Source organism: Garra rufa, chromosome 24 (genome assembly GCF_049309525.1).
Source record: "Garra rufa chromosome 24, GarRuf1.0, whole genome shotgun sequence".
Classification (NCBI taxonomy): Eukaryota; Metazoa; Chordata; class Actinopteri; order Cypriniformes; family Cyprinidae; genus Garra; species Garra rufa.
In genome coordinates this window covers 35875643-35889674 of record NC_133384.1, presented here as the reverse complement: position 1 = coordinate 35889674, position 14032 = coordinate 35875643, and the positions used below count along the sequence as shown (strand labels likewise).

Genomic DNA, 14032 nt, shown 5'->3' with positions numbered 1-14032 from the left:
TAATAAATGCATTGCAATAAATAATAATAATAGTAATAAATGTTACATACATAGAATTTATTATATATTAGATATAAATTCCATAAATGCTGTAAAATTAAATTAAATATATATTTGTGAGATTATCACTTACATCTGAGATTGTCAGTTTACATCTGAGAATAGGAAGTTTTGAACGGTAAGTTTTTTTTTAAATGTTTTTTTTAAAGTCTCTTCTGCTCACCAAGCCCAAAAGTACAGCAAAAACTGTACAATTTTGAATTTGTTTTCCTACATTTCTGTTTGAATATATTTTAAAATATAATTTATTCCTGTTATGCAAATCTGAATTTTTAGCCAGTCATATTTTTTCCTGTCACATGATCCCTCAGAAATCATTCTAATATTTTGATTTGCTGCTCAAAAAACATGTATTGTTGTTGTTGTTATTATTATGGTTAAAACAGCTGAGTAGGTTTTTTTAGGTTTCTTTAATGAATAGAAAGTTCAGAAGATCAGCATTTATCTGAAAATAAATAGATAAATAAAAGTATTCATTTCCTTTAATTAATTCCTTTTTCCAAAAAAACTGTTTGACTCCAAGCTTTTGAATGGTATAATGATACAAAAGCTTTAAAAAATGTACTCGGCTGTTTTAAATATTGATGATGATAAAAATAAATATTTTTTTAAAATGGCAAATCAGCATGATTTCTGAAGGATCATGTGACACTGAAGACCGGAGTAATGATGCTGAAAGTTCAGCTTTGATCACAGAAATAAATTACATTTTTAAATATATTCAAATAAAAAACAGTTATTTTAAATAGTAAAAATATTTTAAAATTTTTCTGTTTTTTCTGTACTTTGGATCAAATAAGTACAGGCCTGGTAAACAGAAAAGACTTCTTTGAAAACATTTAAAATTTTGACTGGTAGTGTATGCTTCCCTCACAATAATTTGGACAAAACCAAACAGTGTTCATAATGTAGTGCAGAAGAACTGTATTTAATCTGTAAATAATGCATTTGTAAATACATTGCAGATCATTTTACATTAAGAATATAATTCTGTAAGAAAGAATAATGAGTGAAATGGAGATTGCTAGATAAATCATAGTTAAAGATCTGAATGTGAACACTATGTAAAATCACAGGCCTGCAGTAAGCTCTGACATTTTTTTGTAATAAATACTCATTAAATATGAATGTGGCTATTAATAATTCATGATATTCAAAATCTGAAATGAAGACGGTTGATACTCTTCTGCATTATAGCTTCCTGCAAGATCATCTATGAGTAAATTTAAAATTTAAAAATTAAAATTTGTGATTAATATTGAAGTACACTGTCCTTTTTTATCCCCAAGGACAAAAAGCCTTCATCTTTAAATGATGATATACACAGATGTAATTTAAATCAGTGTTTACACTTGTAAGGTTGGAATCAGCTTTTAATTAGCATATGGAGAAAAACATTCACTCCCTCTCTCTCTGTCTTTAACGCATAAATCCAGTCCTCAAATAGATCTCTAGCTAACCTGCTGCTAGTCAAATCCTCTGTCTCTCTCTCTCTCTCTCTCTCTCTCTCTCTCTCTCTCTCTCTCTCCTGGAAAGCCCCATAAGTCATAGTGTCGGTCGTCCACGTCACAGCTGCTGTTACTGGTCTGGACGGCGTCATTGAACTGTTAGTTCTTCCTGGACAGTGTGAGGATGTTGTTACGTATAAACGGCCATTTAAAAGCTCAATTCTCTCGCATCGATTCCTCAGTAATCACATCAAATCAGAGCTACAGGTTATCATATTAGCCAAAACACTCTCCTTCGGCAGCGATAGAAACTTGTAACGGTCTGCTCTTGAGATGGTGCCATGCTTGTCTGGCTTTAATGCTGGTTCTTTCTGTGTATTAAATAGTTCTTTGTTGATTATTGTGGTGTGGTTAAGGGGTAAAGCTCAGGTTTTGTGCTGTACAAGTCTTAAGAAAGGCACTTAACCCCACATTACTCTAGTGGACTGAAGCGTACTAAGTGTTTTTGTAAGTCGCTGTAGATAAAAGTGTCTAGCCAGACTTTTGACCATCGGCAGAAAGTCTGGTCCACTTTAGAGCTTATTCTGAACAGGAACTGCAGATTTAGATGGGAAGTGATGGTGACTGACACATAAAATGACCAGCAACAGATCAATGTTATATATATTTTTATATACACTTCTAAAGTTTGGGATCAGTAGGATTTTTAATGGTTTTTAAAGACGTTTCTTATGCTCATCAAGGCTTCATTTATTTGATCAAAAATACAGAAAAAACAGTAATATTGCAATATGTTATTACAAAATAAAATAATGTTTTTTTTATTTTAATATACTTTAAAATATAATTTATTCCTGTGATGCAAAGCTGAATTTCCCAAGTTCATTTCCCAAGTTGCTGAATCAAATGATTCGCAAAATGTGCTCTGAAGTCCTGATCTGAATCAATTGATGCACAAACCCTATCAGATATCCCAATCTAAATCAAATCCGTGCTCCGAATTTTCGATCTGAATCAAAAGATTTGCGAATTCGCTCAAGTTTTGATCTAAATCAAATGATTCACAAACCATCTCAGAATTCCCGATCTGAATCAAATTATGCATGAACCCTCTCAGAAATACCAATCTAAATTAAATGATTTGCAATATGCGCTCCGAATTCTTGATCTGAATTAAAAGATTCGCAAACTTACTCCCAAGTCTCGATCTGAATCAAATGATTCTTGATACTTGCTCCGAATTTCCAATCAAAATCAAATGATTCGCAATATGTGCTCTGAAGTCCTGATCTGAATCAAATGATTTACAAACCCACTTCGAAGTTCAGATCTAAACCAAAAAAAAAAGTGAAAAATATTTTTACTGTTTCCAACATTGATAATTCTTATAATAATTATATGATCCTTCAGAAATCATTCTGATATGCTGAAGACTAGAATAACAGCTGATGAAAATTCAGCTTTGCATCACAGGAATAAATTATATTTTAAAGTATATTAAAATAAAAAAACATTAGTTTCATATTGTAATAACATTTTGCAATATTACTGTTTTTTTCTGATTTTTTATCAAATAAATGCAGCCTTGATGAGCATAAGAAACGTCTTTAAAAAACAAAAAATCTTACTGATCCCACACTTTTGAGCAGCAGTGTACATAATATGTTTAGCTTTTTGAATAAAAGTGACTAAGCTTAAAGACAAAAGAGACGGTCAGAAACTCAAGTGCTGGAGAATATAGAACAGAAGGGAAGAATGGATGGATGAAGGGGGATGGTGATGGAGGAGGAGAAGAGAGGCAGAAAAAGACTAAAATAGAAAGTTTGATCAATAATTCAGGCTCTGAGGAACATTATTATTTCATCAGCTGCAGTAGAGCTGTAACCTGACGGTAAGAGCGCCGCGTGTCTGTACTTAACACTCATCACAGATTCATCTGGACAGTCAGTACTTTAAAGGTCAGATATGTGACACATACTTTTTTTATTTTGTGGTCTTTAAGACAACTTTGCTCATATTTAGGATTAGTGATACACTTAAACGCTCAATATTAAAGATTGTGTGCATCGTCCTGCAGCGTTTGTCTCCAAACATGAATTATTCCTCAAATCATGCTTTTACTTTACTAAGTGAACCACACTATACAGCATAGCAATGTACTACAGACACTCAGAACACCTTAGGAACTAGATAGCAATGCTTTTGCAACCATGCACAATAAAAATGAGTTTTGCACGAACATACACCACAAAATCCCTTTTTTTTTTGGTGAAATAATGAATATTTAACATGATGAGTGATGTTTGTGGTTCCAGCAAAGAAAATCTCATAGTATGTTATTATGCATTTAATCTGGATTTGATGTGACACGTTGGTTTATTATGAATGTGGACTGGGAAATGTTTTATCTCTGGCTCATATTTTTGTTTTATGAGTGCTGGTGAACATCCAACAGAGGCATTTTGCCATTAACGGGTCTTTAAAAGCTGAAATTGTCTAATTTTACTAGTAACATGAAGTGGTTTTGTCGATTATTGTCTTAATAAAGCTACAATAGTCCAAGAGGGAAATTAATGATCAAAAGTTGCTCTTTCAGAGCTCGGGAAACTTACTGTTTTCATTTATGTTTCATTTAGATAATAATTCTGTCTCAGATGTTTCCCTTAAAACATCTTAAAGCAGAAATAGAAAAATAATGCAACTATTGTCATACAGTTAAAGTTTAGTGATATACATTTATTGCTATGCAAATTCAGTATTAATATGCACTCAAAAGTATTTAGAGCTAAATGTAAGATTTTTGCATTTGGATTGCATATAAAAATTTCAGGTAATTTTAGTCATACATCAATGAAGTGATTTGGATTCCGTGGCATAGTTTATTAACAACTATTTGCATTTGTGACCCTGGACCACAAAACCAGTCATAAGGTTAAATTTTACAAAAATGAGATGTATACAACATATGAAAGCTCAATAAATAAGCTTTCCATTGATATATGGTTTGTTAGGATAGGACAATATTTGGCCAAGATACAACTATTTGAATATCTGGAATCTGAGGGTGCAAAAAAATCAAAAGACTGAGAAAATCACCTTTAAAGTTGTCCAAATTAAGTTCTTAACACTGCATATTACTAATCAAAAATTACATTTTTATATATTTATAGAAGGAATTTCACAAAAAATATTCATGGAACATGATCTTTACTTAATTTCCTAATGATTTTTGGCATAAAAGTAAAATCAATAATTTTGACCCATACAATGTATTTTTGGCTATTGCTACAAATATACCCCAGCGACTTAAGACTGGTTTTGTGGTCCAGGGTCACATTTATTTATTTATTTATTGTTATTTATGTATTTATTTATTTTGCACTGTATCGTATTAATGCATATTTTTTTCTTTTTATTCTTAACTGTTTTAATAAATCTTATTTTGTTTATAAGTTTTATTCTTTGGTTTATTTTTGGGTTTTTTTTTTATGCATCATTACTCAAAAGATAATATAGCTAGATTAGGATTTCAGAGTTAGTTCGCCAATCATTTGATTCAGATCGGAACTTCGGAGAGCATATCACAAAACTGCATGATCAAAATGCATGGAAATTTTAAATTCAAATACATAAGTCTTAAATTTAGGCCTTGTTTTATTGGTAAATCTGAGCACATTTTCAGATTTTTCAAAGTCTTTTTCTCAGAAGTACCTGAGAAGCAAAAGTCTTGAGCAAACATCTCCATTTGCTCTCCATTTTAAACTCATTGCTGTCTAGGAGAAACAAATGAACAAATTTCCATTTTTCTGAGTTTTCTTTTCCACAGTCAGCTGATTCTGAAGGTTTTAGTGGTTTTTCATGTGTCGATATGTTTGTTCGTCAGGGTTCTAGAGAAGCGTCAGGAGAATGGAGAGACCATTGAGTTGTCGGCAGAAGGTCGTCCGGAGCTGCAGGAGGAGAAGGAGCTTCCCGTAGTGGACTGTACATGCTTCGGTCTGCCGCGCCGCTACATCATCGCCATTTTATCAGGCCTGGGGTTCTGCATCTCCTTCGGCATCCGATGTAATCTGGGGGTCGCCGTCGTGAGCATGGTGAACAACCACACCGTCGATAGAGATGGCAAGCCGTACGTTGTGGTAAGTGAGAGCAGAATTTTCCACAGTAGTTTTCAATGCCAAACTTGGTGTCAATCTCAAACTCTTTAGTGTCACAGTATGTCTACAATTTCATGTTGCTGTGTATAGATTTTGAACTCTGTGGCTGATGTTTATCAGCACAAACTTTGAGGAACTAAACGTTTGTAAGTTGGAGTTGAACCCAGAAAAACGTTTGCAATTTATATCACAAGCTTGTCTTTTATATTTTTACTGCACCTTATAAAAGTTGTACCAACACCAAACTTGTAAACTAAATTAGGATTGATTTTGCTCATTATATTTGAATATTTTTTACGTATTACTACAAATTAGTTGAATTGGGGGCCAAGCACTGAAGGTGCAAAGGCCACCTATTGTATCCGTTGCTGTTCCTATTATTATTATTATTATTATTATTATTATTATTATTATTATTATTATTATTATTATTATTATTATTCTGTTTCTTCCACTTTTGAGTCTATGGCAGACAATAGAACCACTTGTGGGAAAGTTGTGTAATTTGGCACACAGATAGAGGACATTCTCAACATTAACCACAGCAAGTTTGGAGTCTCTAACTCAAACTCTCTAGCGCCACCACTTGTCCAAACTTTCACTCATGTTTAAGCTAATAACTTAAATGTAGGTCTAGAAGCAAAATTCTTTTTTCCTCTGAATTGTCAGCTCATGCCATGTTGAATGAACTCCAAAATTGAAATTATCAGAACTATTTTACGGTTTGTCTGATTTTCACCAAAATTGTCTTAGATCATCTTTAGACCATGCTGGCAAACATTTATGGAATTCAACTTGATTAGTCAAACCGTTCTCAAATAACATGCAAATGAATTCTATAAAAAGCACCCAAAAATGCATTTGAGACCATATTTCTGCAACAGTTTGGCGTGTTGAGACCAAACTTGGTGTGTTATAACAAGCATAACCTGATGCTACCTGCAGTGATTCAGCACAGTGCCACCTAGTGTTCAGGATATATGAAAAATGTCTATTTTTGCTTATAACTTCTGAATGGTTTGGCCAAAAATCACAAAACTGGTCTTTTTAGATTCGAGTTGAACCATACCCAATTTTTCCCATGTCAGCCATTTTGGATGTCGGCCAATTTTATTTTATTGCAATATGCTACATTTATGAATGCATTGGCGTATCATTACAAAACTTGGTATGTGTCTTCAGCACCATGCCCTGACAGTACTCAAAATGTTTGGGGCCAGCACCACCTTGTGGCTAAAAGTTATAAAGAAATTTCAAAAAATGCTAATAATGTTCGAATAAATTGGGCTATTGTAATAAAACTGGTCTCAGTATATTCTTTGGGTCATGCCGAGAACATCAATACCAATTATGCTAAAATTGGCAGAACTTGCTGTCCGACATTTTGATTTATGTTGAAAACCTACTTTTTCAAACTCCTCCTAGACCTAGACTGTTGATCCGATTTTCACCAAATTTGACTCAGATCATGTTCAGGCCATGCTGGCAAAAATTTATGTATTTCATGTCGATATATGAAACAGTTTTCGTTTAAAGCATCAATGAATTTGCTGGAAAGATGCCAAACTGCATCTGAGGCTGTATCTCTGCAAATCTTTGACATATTTACACCAAACTTTGTATGTGCCATTGTCACCTCACACTGAGCATGGCAAAAGTAATACATTCATTAACCATTAATAATAAAATTTATAAAAATGCTAGTAACTTTTGTTTGTGTTAGCCTTTCGTAATTCAATTGGTCTCAAAATATTCCTTGGTTAATGCCGAGAACATAGATAACAATTTTACCATAGTCGACAGAACTTCATGTCTGCCAATTTGATTTATGTTGAAAACCTACTTTTTCAAACTCTTCCATGATCCAGTTTTCACCAAAATTGAGTCTTCCGACTGTGCTGAAAAACCGTTTTTGTATAGCAATGCAACAAATTTGAGCCATGGTGCCAAAATGACTCTGAGGCTTTATCTCTGCAAAGCTTTGACATATTGACACCAAACTTTGTGTGTGTCATTGTCACCTCACACTGAACACACTACATCGATTTTGATAACAGCACCACCTATTAGTTAAAAGTTATAACTCATTAAATCCAATTACTAGTGTTTTTTTATGATTTTTCACCCGTTTAGACTAAAATAATCTTAAAATGGCTTAAATTACTCATTGTATCATTTGCTCTGATGCTTGCTGCCTTGCTTCCCTAGTGCTTGGCCTCGTAATTTACTATATTTAGTATTTATTTTTATATTTAGTGTTATCTTTTTTTTAATCAAAGTTTTAATAATATACATTTCTTAAATATTATACTTTTTAAAATATTGAATATTATTTTATGTCTAAATTAGTAGTTTATTTATTGTTTAATTAGTTGTTTTATTTCAACAGATTATTTTGCAAACTAGAAAAGTAGTATGTAAAACATCATGCAACAATAAATATTTCAAACTATTATGATACAGTATTGTCAAACGACTCCCCTAATTATTTTGTATTTAATTTCTGCTTAATCCAGTGCACATTGATTGTTTGGTGCATATTATCAACATATTATGATTTAAGCATTTAAGGCAATGCAATCATACTTTTATAGTGTTATTGAAAGATTTCAGTATTATTGTGTTTTTTTTTTTTGTTTTTTTTTAGTTCTGTATTTGTTCAATAAACAAAGTGTGTGTGTGTTTCAGAAAGCTCAGTTCACCTGGGATCCAGAGACGGTAGGAATGATTCACGGCTCGTTTTTTTGGGGATATATCGTCACTCAGATTCCTGGAGGCTTCATCTGTCAGAAATTCGCTGCTAACAGGTCAGTCAAGGGTTCACTGAAAGCAGACATACGGAAGAATAAAACACTTTTCATACAGGAGGTGTCTTTCTGTTTCTCAGGGTTTTTGGCTTTGCCATCGTGGCCACGTCTGTCCTGAATATGATGATTCCCACAGCGGCACGGATGCACTTCGGCTGTGTGATTATAGTCAGGATACTACAGGGACTGGTGGAGGTAAAAAAGATAAATATTCTAGTATTAGTGCTGTGCTGGAAAACAAGAAATGCTCTGATAAACTAGCTTGTGGCTTCCAGTTGACTTGTCAGACTGAAATTGAAGTTAGAGTGCGTCTAGTTGTCTGATGCAGTTGTGCTCTGATAATAATAGTCTATGACTTCATCTGGTGTCGTTGTCATTGCTGCTCAGGGTGTATCTTACCCAGCATGCCACGGGATCTGGGCGAAATGGGCTCCGCCCCTAGAGAGAAGCCGATTGGCCACAACAGCATTCTGTGGTGAGGTCATTATTTTTAGCAGTTTAATATCTGTGTAACCTGTAATTATTGTTGTTGGGTTTACTACCAATAATTATGAGTTTTTATGATTATTGAGTGTTATTCAGTGTTGGTTATTACATGCTTATATCAATAATAATAATTATTTTTATTATTATTATTATTATTATTATTGTTATTATTATTGTTATTATTATTTATTTATTTATTTTTATTTATTTTTCTTAGTGTTCATTATTGTTTATAATACTACTACTACTAATAATAATGATAATAATAATAATAATAATAATAATTATTATTATTATTATTATTATTTTCCTTAGTGTTAGACATTACGTGTTTATAATAAATTATTGGCCATTTTTTTAAGTTTAATAATAGTGATTATTTTTTCTATAGTCAGTGTTGGTTATAACATGTTTATAAAAATAATAATAATAATAATAATAATTGTGATTGTTATTTTCTTTATTCCGTGGTTATCTCATAATAATAATAATAATAATAATAATAGTGATTATTATTTTTCTTAGTGTTTGTTAAGTGTTAATAATAATAATAATAATAATAATAATAATAATAATAATAATTATTATTATTATTATTATTATTATCAGTGTTAGATAATAATAATAATAATAATAATAATAACAATAATAGTTAGTTTTTTTGTGTTGGTTATTATATGTTTATAATAATAATAATAATAATAATTATTATTATTATTATTATTAGTGTTAGATGATAATAATAATAATAATAATAATAATAATAATAATATCGATTTTGTGTTGGTTATTACATGTTTATAATAATAATAATAATAATAATAATAATAATAATAAAAAAGTATTATTATATGACGTGTTCATAATAATAATGATGATTGTTATTATTTTCCTTAGTGTTCATTGTTAAGTGTTCATAGTAATAATAACAATAATAATAAATATTATGAACACTGAATAATCTATTATTGTTGTCTAATTTTGATTAGCGTTAGTTATTCAGTGTTAATAATAATAATAATAACGATTGTTGTTGTTGTTGTTGGGAATACTGAATAACCTAATACTGTTATTGTCTAATTTTGTACAGTTTTGATGATTTACTTTTGTTATTCGAGAATGATGATGATGATAATATTTATTATTATTATTATTATTAACACTGAATAATCTAATAATAATAAATATAATTATTTTTGATTAGTTTGTGTTTGTAATAATAATCATCTAATTATTATTTATTATCATTGTTGTTTTATTCTAATGTTTATTTAATATTTAAATATTTGTAATGAATACCTATTTTAAGTGTATTTTGCATGCATAGATGTAAAGTGTGTGTGATTTCCTGTGTTCGTCAGGCTCATACGCAGGAGCTGTGATTGCCATGCCGTTAGCTGGAATTCTGGTTCAGTACTCAGGCTGGTCTTCAGTCTTCTACGTGTATGGTGAGGAAAACCAGCACATACTCATCTGTTTATGATGTTTCATGATGTTCAGACCACTCAGAAACAATGTGTTTCCTAAAAGTGTCTTCTGCACTGGGTTTCTTGAGGTTTCTCTCTTTCTTCTGTCTGTAGGTACTTTCGGGGTCTGCTGGTATTTGTTCTGGATTCTGGTTTCATATGAGAGTCCAGCAGCTCATCCCACCATCACCCCGGAGGAACGGAAATACATCGAAGATGCCATCGGAGAAACGGCTGGACTGATGAACCCGGTGACGGTATGAACACGCAGGTTTACATATTGATGCTAGAAACGCATGCCATCGTAAGGACCAGACGACTCTCTCCTTTCTTTTCCTCTCTGCAGAAATTCAACACCCCCTGGCGGCAGTTTTTCACCTCCATGCCTGTTTATGCCATCATCGTGGCTAATTTCTGCAGGAGCTGGACATTTTACCTCTTGCTCATCAGTCAGCCGGCGTATTTCGAGGAGGTGTTTAAGTTTGAGATCAGCAAGGTGAGGAAGAACATCCAAACGCCGCATTTAATGCTTAAATGTTTCTTCTAAAAAAAGAGTTTTAAAAGAGATCTTAGTATCTCAAATTTTGCTTTGCAGTTAAAAGTTTTCAACGATAATAATAGCAATAATAATCATTTTAATAAGAATAATATTGTATTATATTTTAATATTTTATTGAGTGATGATTATGATACTAAAAATAATAATTAGTGTTAGTTATTGAGTGTTGATTACTGATATAACAATAAAAATAATAATGATAGTAACAACAACAAAATATTTTGATTAGTCAGTTTGATTATTCAGTGTTAATCAATAATAATAATAATATTAATAATAATTTGATTAGCTATTATTGGTTATTGAGTGTTTGGCATTGATGCATATTATTGTTGTTGTTGTTGTTGTTGTTGTTGTTATTATTATTATTATTATTATTATTATTATTCTAATGAACACTGAATAATCTAACAATAGATATTATCCTATTAATATTATTATTTTGATTATTCAGTGTTTGTAATTATAATATTATTATTATTATTATCTGATTTATTTTAATAGTACATTATGTATTTTTTATTAATACATATTTTAGGTGTAGTGTACATGTATTCATGTAAAATGTGTGTGAATGTATATTATTTATTATTATTATTATTATTAGTAGTAGTAGAAGTAATTAATAAAAATTAGTGTTGGTTATTGAGTGTATTTATAATAAGATTAATATTTTTATATATTTTATATATTTAGTCATTGTTATATTATTATTGTTGTAATTGTTATATTATTATTAGCATGAACACTGAATAATCTAACAATAGATAATATTATCTTAATAGTATTAATATTATTATCTTGATTAGTGTTTGTAATCACGATACAATAATTATTATTGATTTATTTTAATAGTATATTATTTGTTTTTTTAACTTTTTTATTAATTTATATTTTAGGCGTAGTGCACATGTATTGATGTAAAGTGTGTGAGAATATATTATTATTATTATTATTATTATTATTATTATTATTATTATCATTATTATTATTATTAATAGTAGCAGTAAATAATAATAATAATAATTTGATTAGTTAGTGTTGGTTGTTCAGTGTTCATCTTATTATAATAATAATAATAATAATAATAATAATAATAATAACTACTAATAAAGTATGTTTATTATTATTATTATTATTATTATTATTATTATTATTATTATTATTATTATTGGTTGGTTACAATGAATAACCAACACTGACTGATCAAATTATTATTTTCTAATTATTTTATTTTATTTTATTTTGTAGACATTGAATTGTCTAATAATAATAGTAATATTGTTATTGTTGTTAATATATATTATTAGGATTTATTAATATTTGATTAGTGTTTTTCAGTTATTCAGTGTTCCTAACAAAAATAAAAATCCTCATTGTAGTTGTTACATTTTTAGCATTATACTCTCACAGGATGAGGACTAGTGACTCATGTTTAGTAGAAACATCTGAGAGAGTTAAAACACATCTGTTTGTCTTCAGGTCGGGATCCTCTCTGCTCTTCCTCATCTGGTGATGACCATCGTGGTGCCGATCGGAGGACAGCTGGCCGACTACCTGAGGACTCACAACATCATGACCACCACGAACGTCAGAAAGCTCATGAACTGTGGAGGTAAAGCCTGTTTTCAGACATAAATGTCATGTGACTGATCCCACTGGAGCTGCTGATTGGCTGACAGAGCAGGGCTCTACAGTGCAACCATTTAAGTAGCATTTGCGCCTGAAAACTTCTGCGTGCGACTATGAAAAAACATTTAGGAGCACCATGTGCGACTGACACGATCAAGTTCAAGGTTCAAAGGTTTCGACGTGTTTCTGAAACGTTGAGTAATGCATCACAAACATATCTCACCAATCTTTTCATAAACAAAGTGTATAGAGAGTGTAAATAAGAGATTGATTGTGCAGTGTAGAGAGCTTCATTGATTATAATGGAACTTTGTGAGATCGCGATCAACTAATATGAGTGACAGATTTTAATAATTTTTAAGGGAGTTTGTAAATGAGATATTGATTTAATACAACAGTTAAGTAAACAAGAAGTTAATATTTAGTGACTTGCATTGTCTGACTATAACACTATTGCCTGATTTTGCTCTATTTCGTCATCAAAAATAGTATGAAACAAGTCACAAGTGCACAGCAGCTTTTCCTTTATGAATAAACATGCATTTTTAAACAAATCTAGTGAGTCAATGATACAATTTCCCATTTATAAAGACAATTACTTGCTTTATTCCTGAATGAATCAGTCGTTTGGATGAATCAAATGAATTATATGATTCAGTAATTAAATCAATGACTTGATGCCACCTACTGGCAGATTGTTTTATTTAAGTATCTTTTCAGTTATTTAAATCATTTAATATTTCTATATTTAACGTTTTATATTTAAAACATTAATCTCAACACGAATTTATGAATTTGATTAAATTAATTTCATTAAACATCTGAAAATACACCTACAAGCCACTTTTGTGTTCTTCTGATTTCATTCAATTGGTAACTTATTCTACTTTTTCTTATTCTGTTGTTTTAATTAGATTTTTTTTTTCTTAACTGACATAAAAGATGACATACTTTTAATAAAGTTAGGAAAATTCCATTACAAAGATAAAAACAAAACTCCCCTGTAAATCACTTTAAGAAGTCAAATATCACCTTGTAATGGAAGGCTAATTTTTAATCCATTTTTTTTATGATTATTAATTTTTTTTATGATTAGAAGGTGCTCCTGAAATTTTGACTGTGCTCCTAAATTTTTTAAGTGCTAAAAAGAAAAGTAAACGTATAGCCCTCTGATGGAGGTGTCACATGTTCTGTGTGTGTTCAGGTTTTGGGTTGGAGGCCACGTTTCTTCTGGTGGTGGGTTTCTCTCACACTAAGGGCGTCGCCATCTCGTTTCTGGTCCTTGCTGTTGGATTTAGTGGTTTCGCCATCTCGGGTAAGAACGAACACTGCACAGCATTCATTTTTTTCGATTTTAGGTTTTCATTTTTATTTAAATTTTTAGTAATTTTATTATGTGCTTTTGTACTTTTGCATTTTT

At 30.8% G+C, this 14032-nt stretch overlaps 1 protein-coding gene across 1 annotated transcript in view; it reads left to right on the top strand.

The window, feature by feature from the left end:
• Positions 1-14032, top strand: part of slc17a7b (solute carrier family 17 member 7b) — a 32384-nt gene that overhangs the window by 1127 nt on the left and 17225 nt on the right. Inside the window, exons 2-10 of the mRNA XM_073830632.1 lie at positions 5392-5644; positions 8351-8469; positions 8550-8664; positions 8857-8944; positions 10317-10403; positions 10536-10678; positions 10768-10917; positions 12463-12595; positions 13817-13927. Of these exons, the coding sequence (XP_073686733.1) occupies positions 5392-5644; positions 8351-8469; positions 8550-8664; positions 8857-8944; positions 10317-10403; positions 10536-10678; positions 10768-10917; positions 12463-12595; positions 13817-13927 (1199 nt within the window). The remainder of the gene's footprint in view (positions 1-5391; positions 5645-8350; positions 8470-8549; positions 8665-8856; positions 8945-10316; positions 10404-10535; positions 10679-10767; positions 10918-12462; positions 12596-13816; positions 13928-14032) is intronic.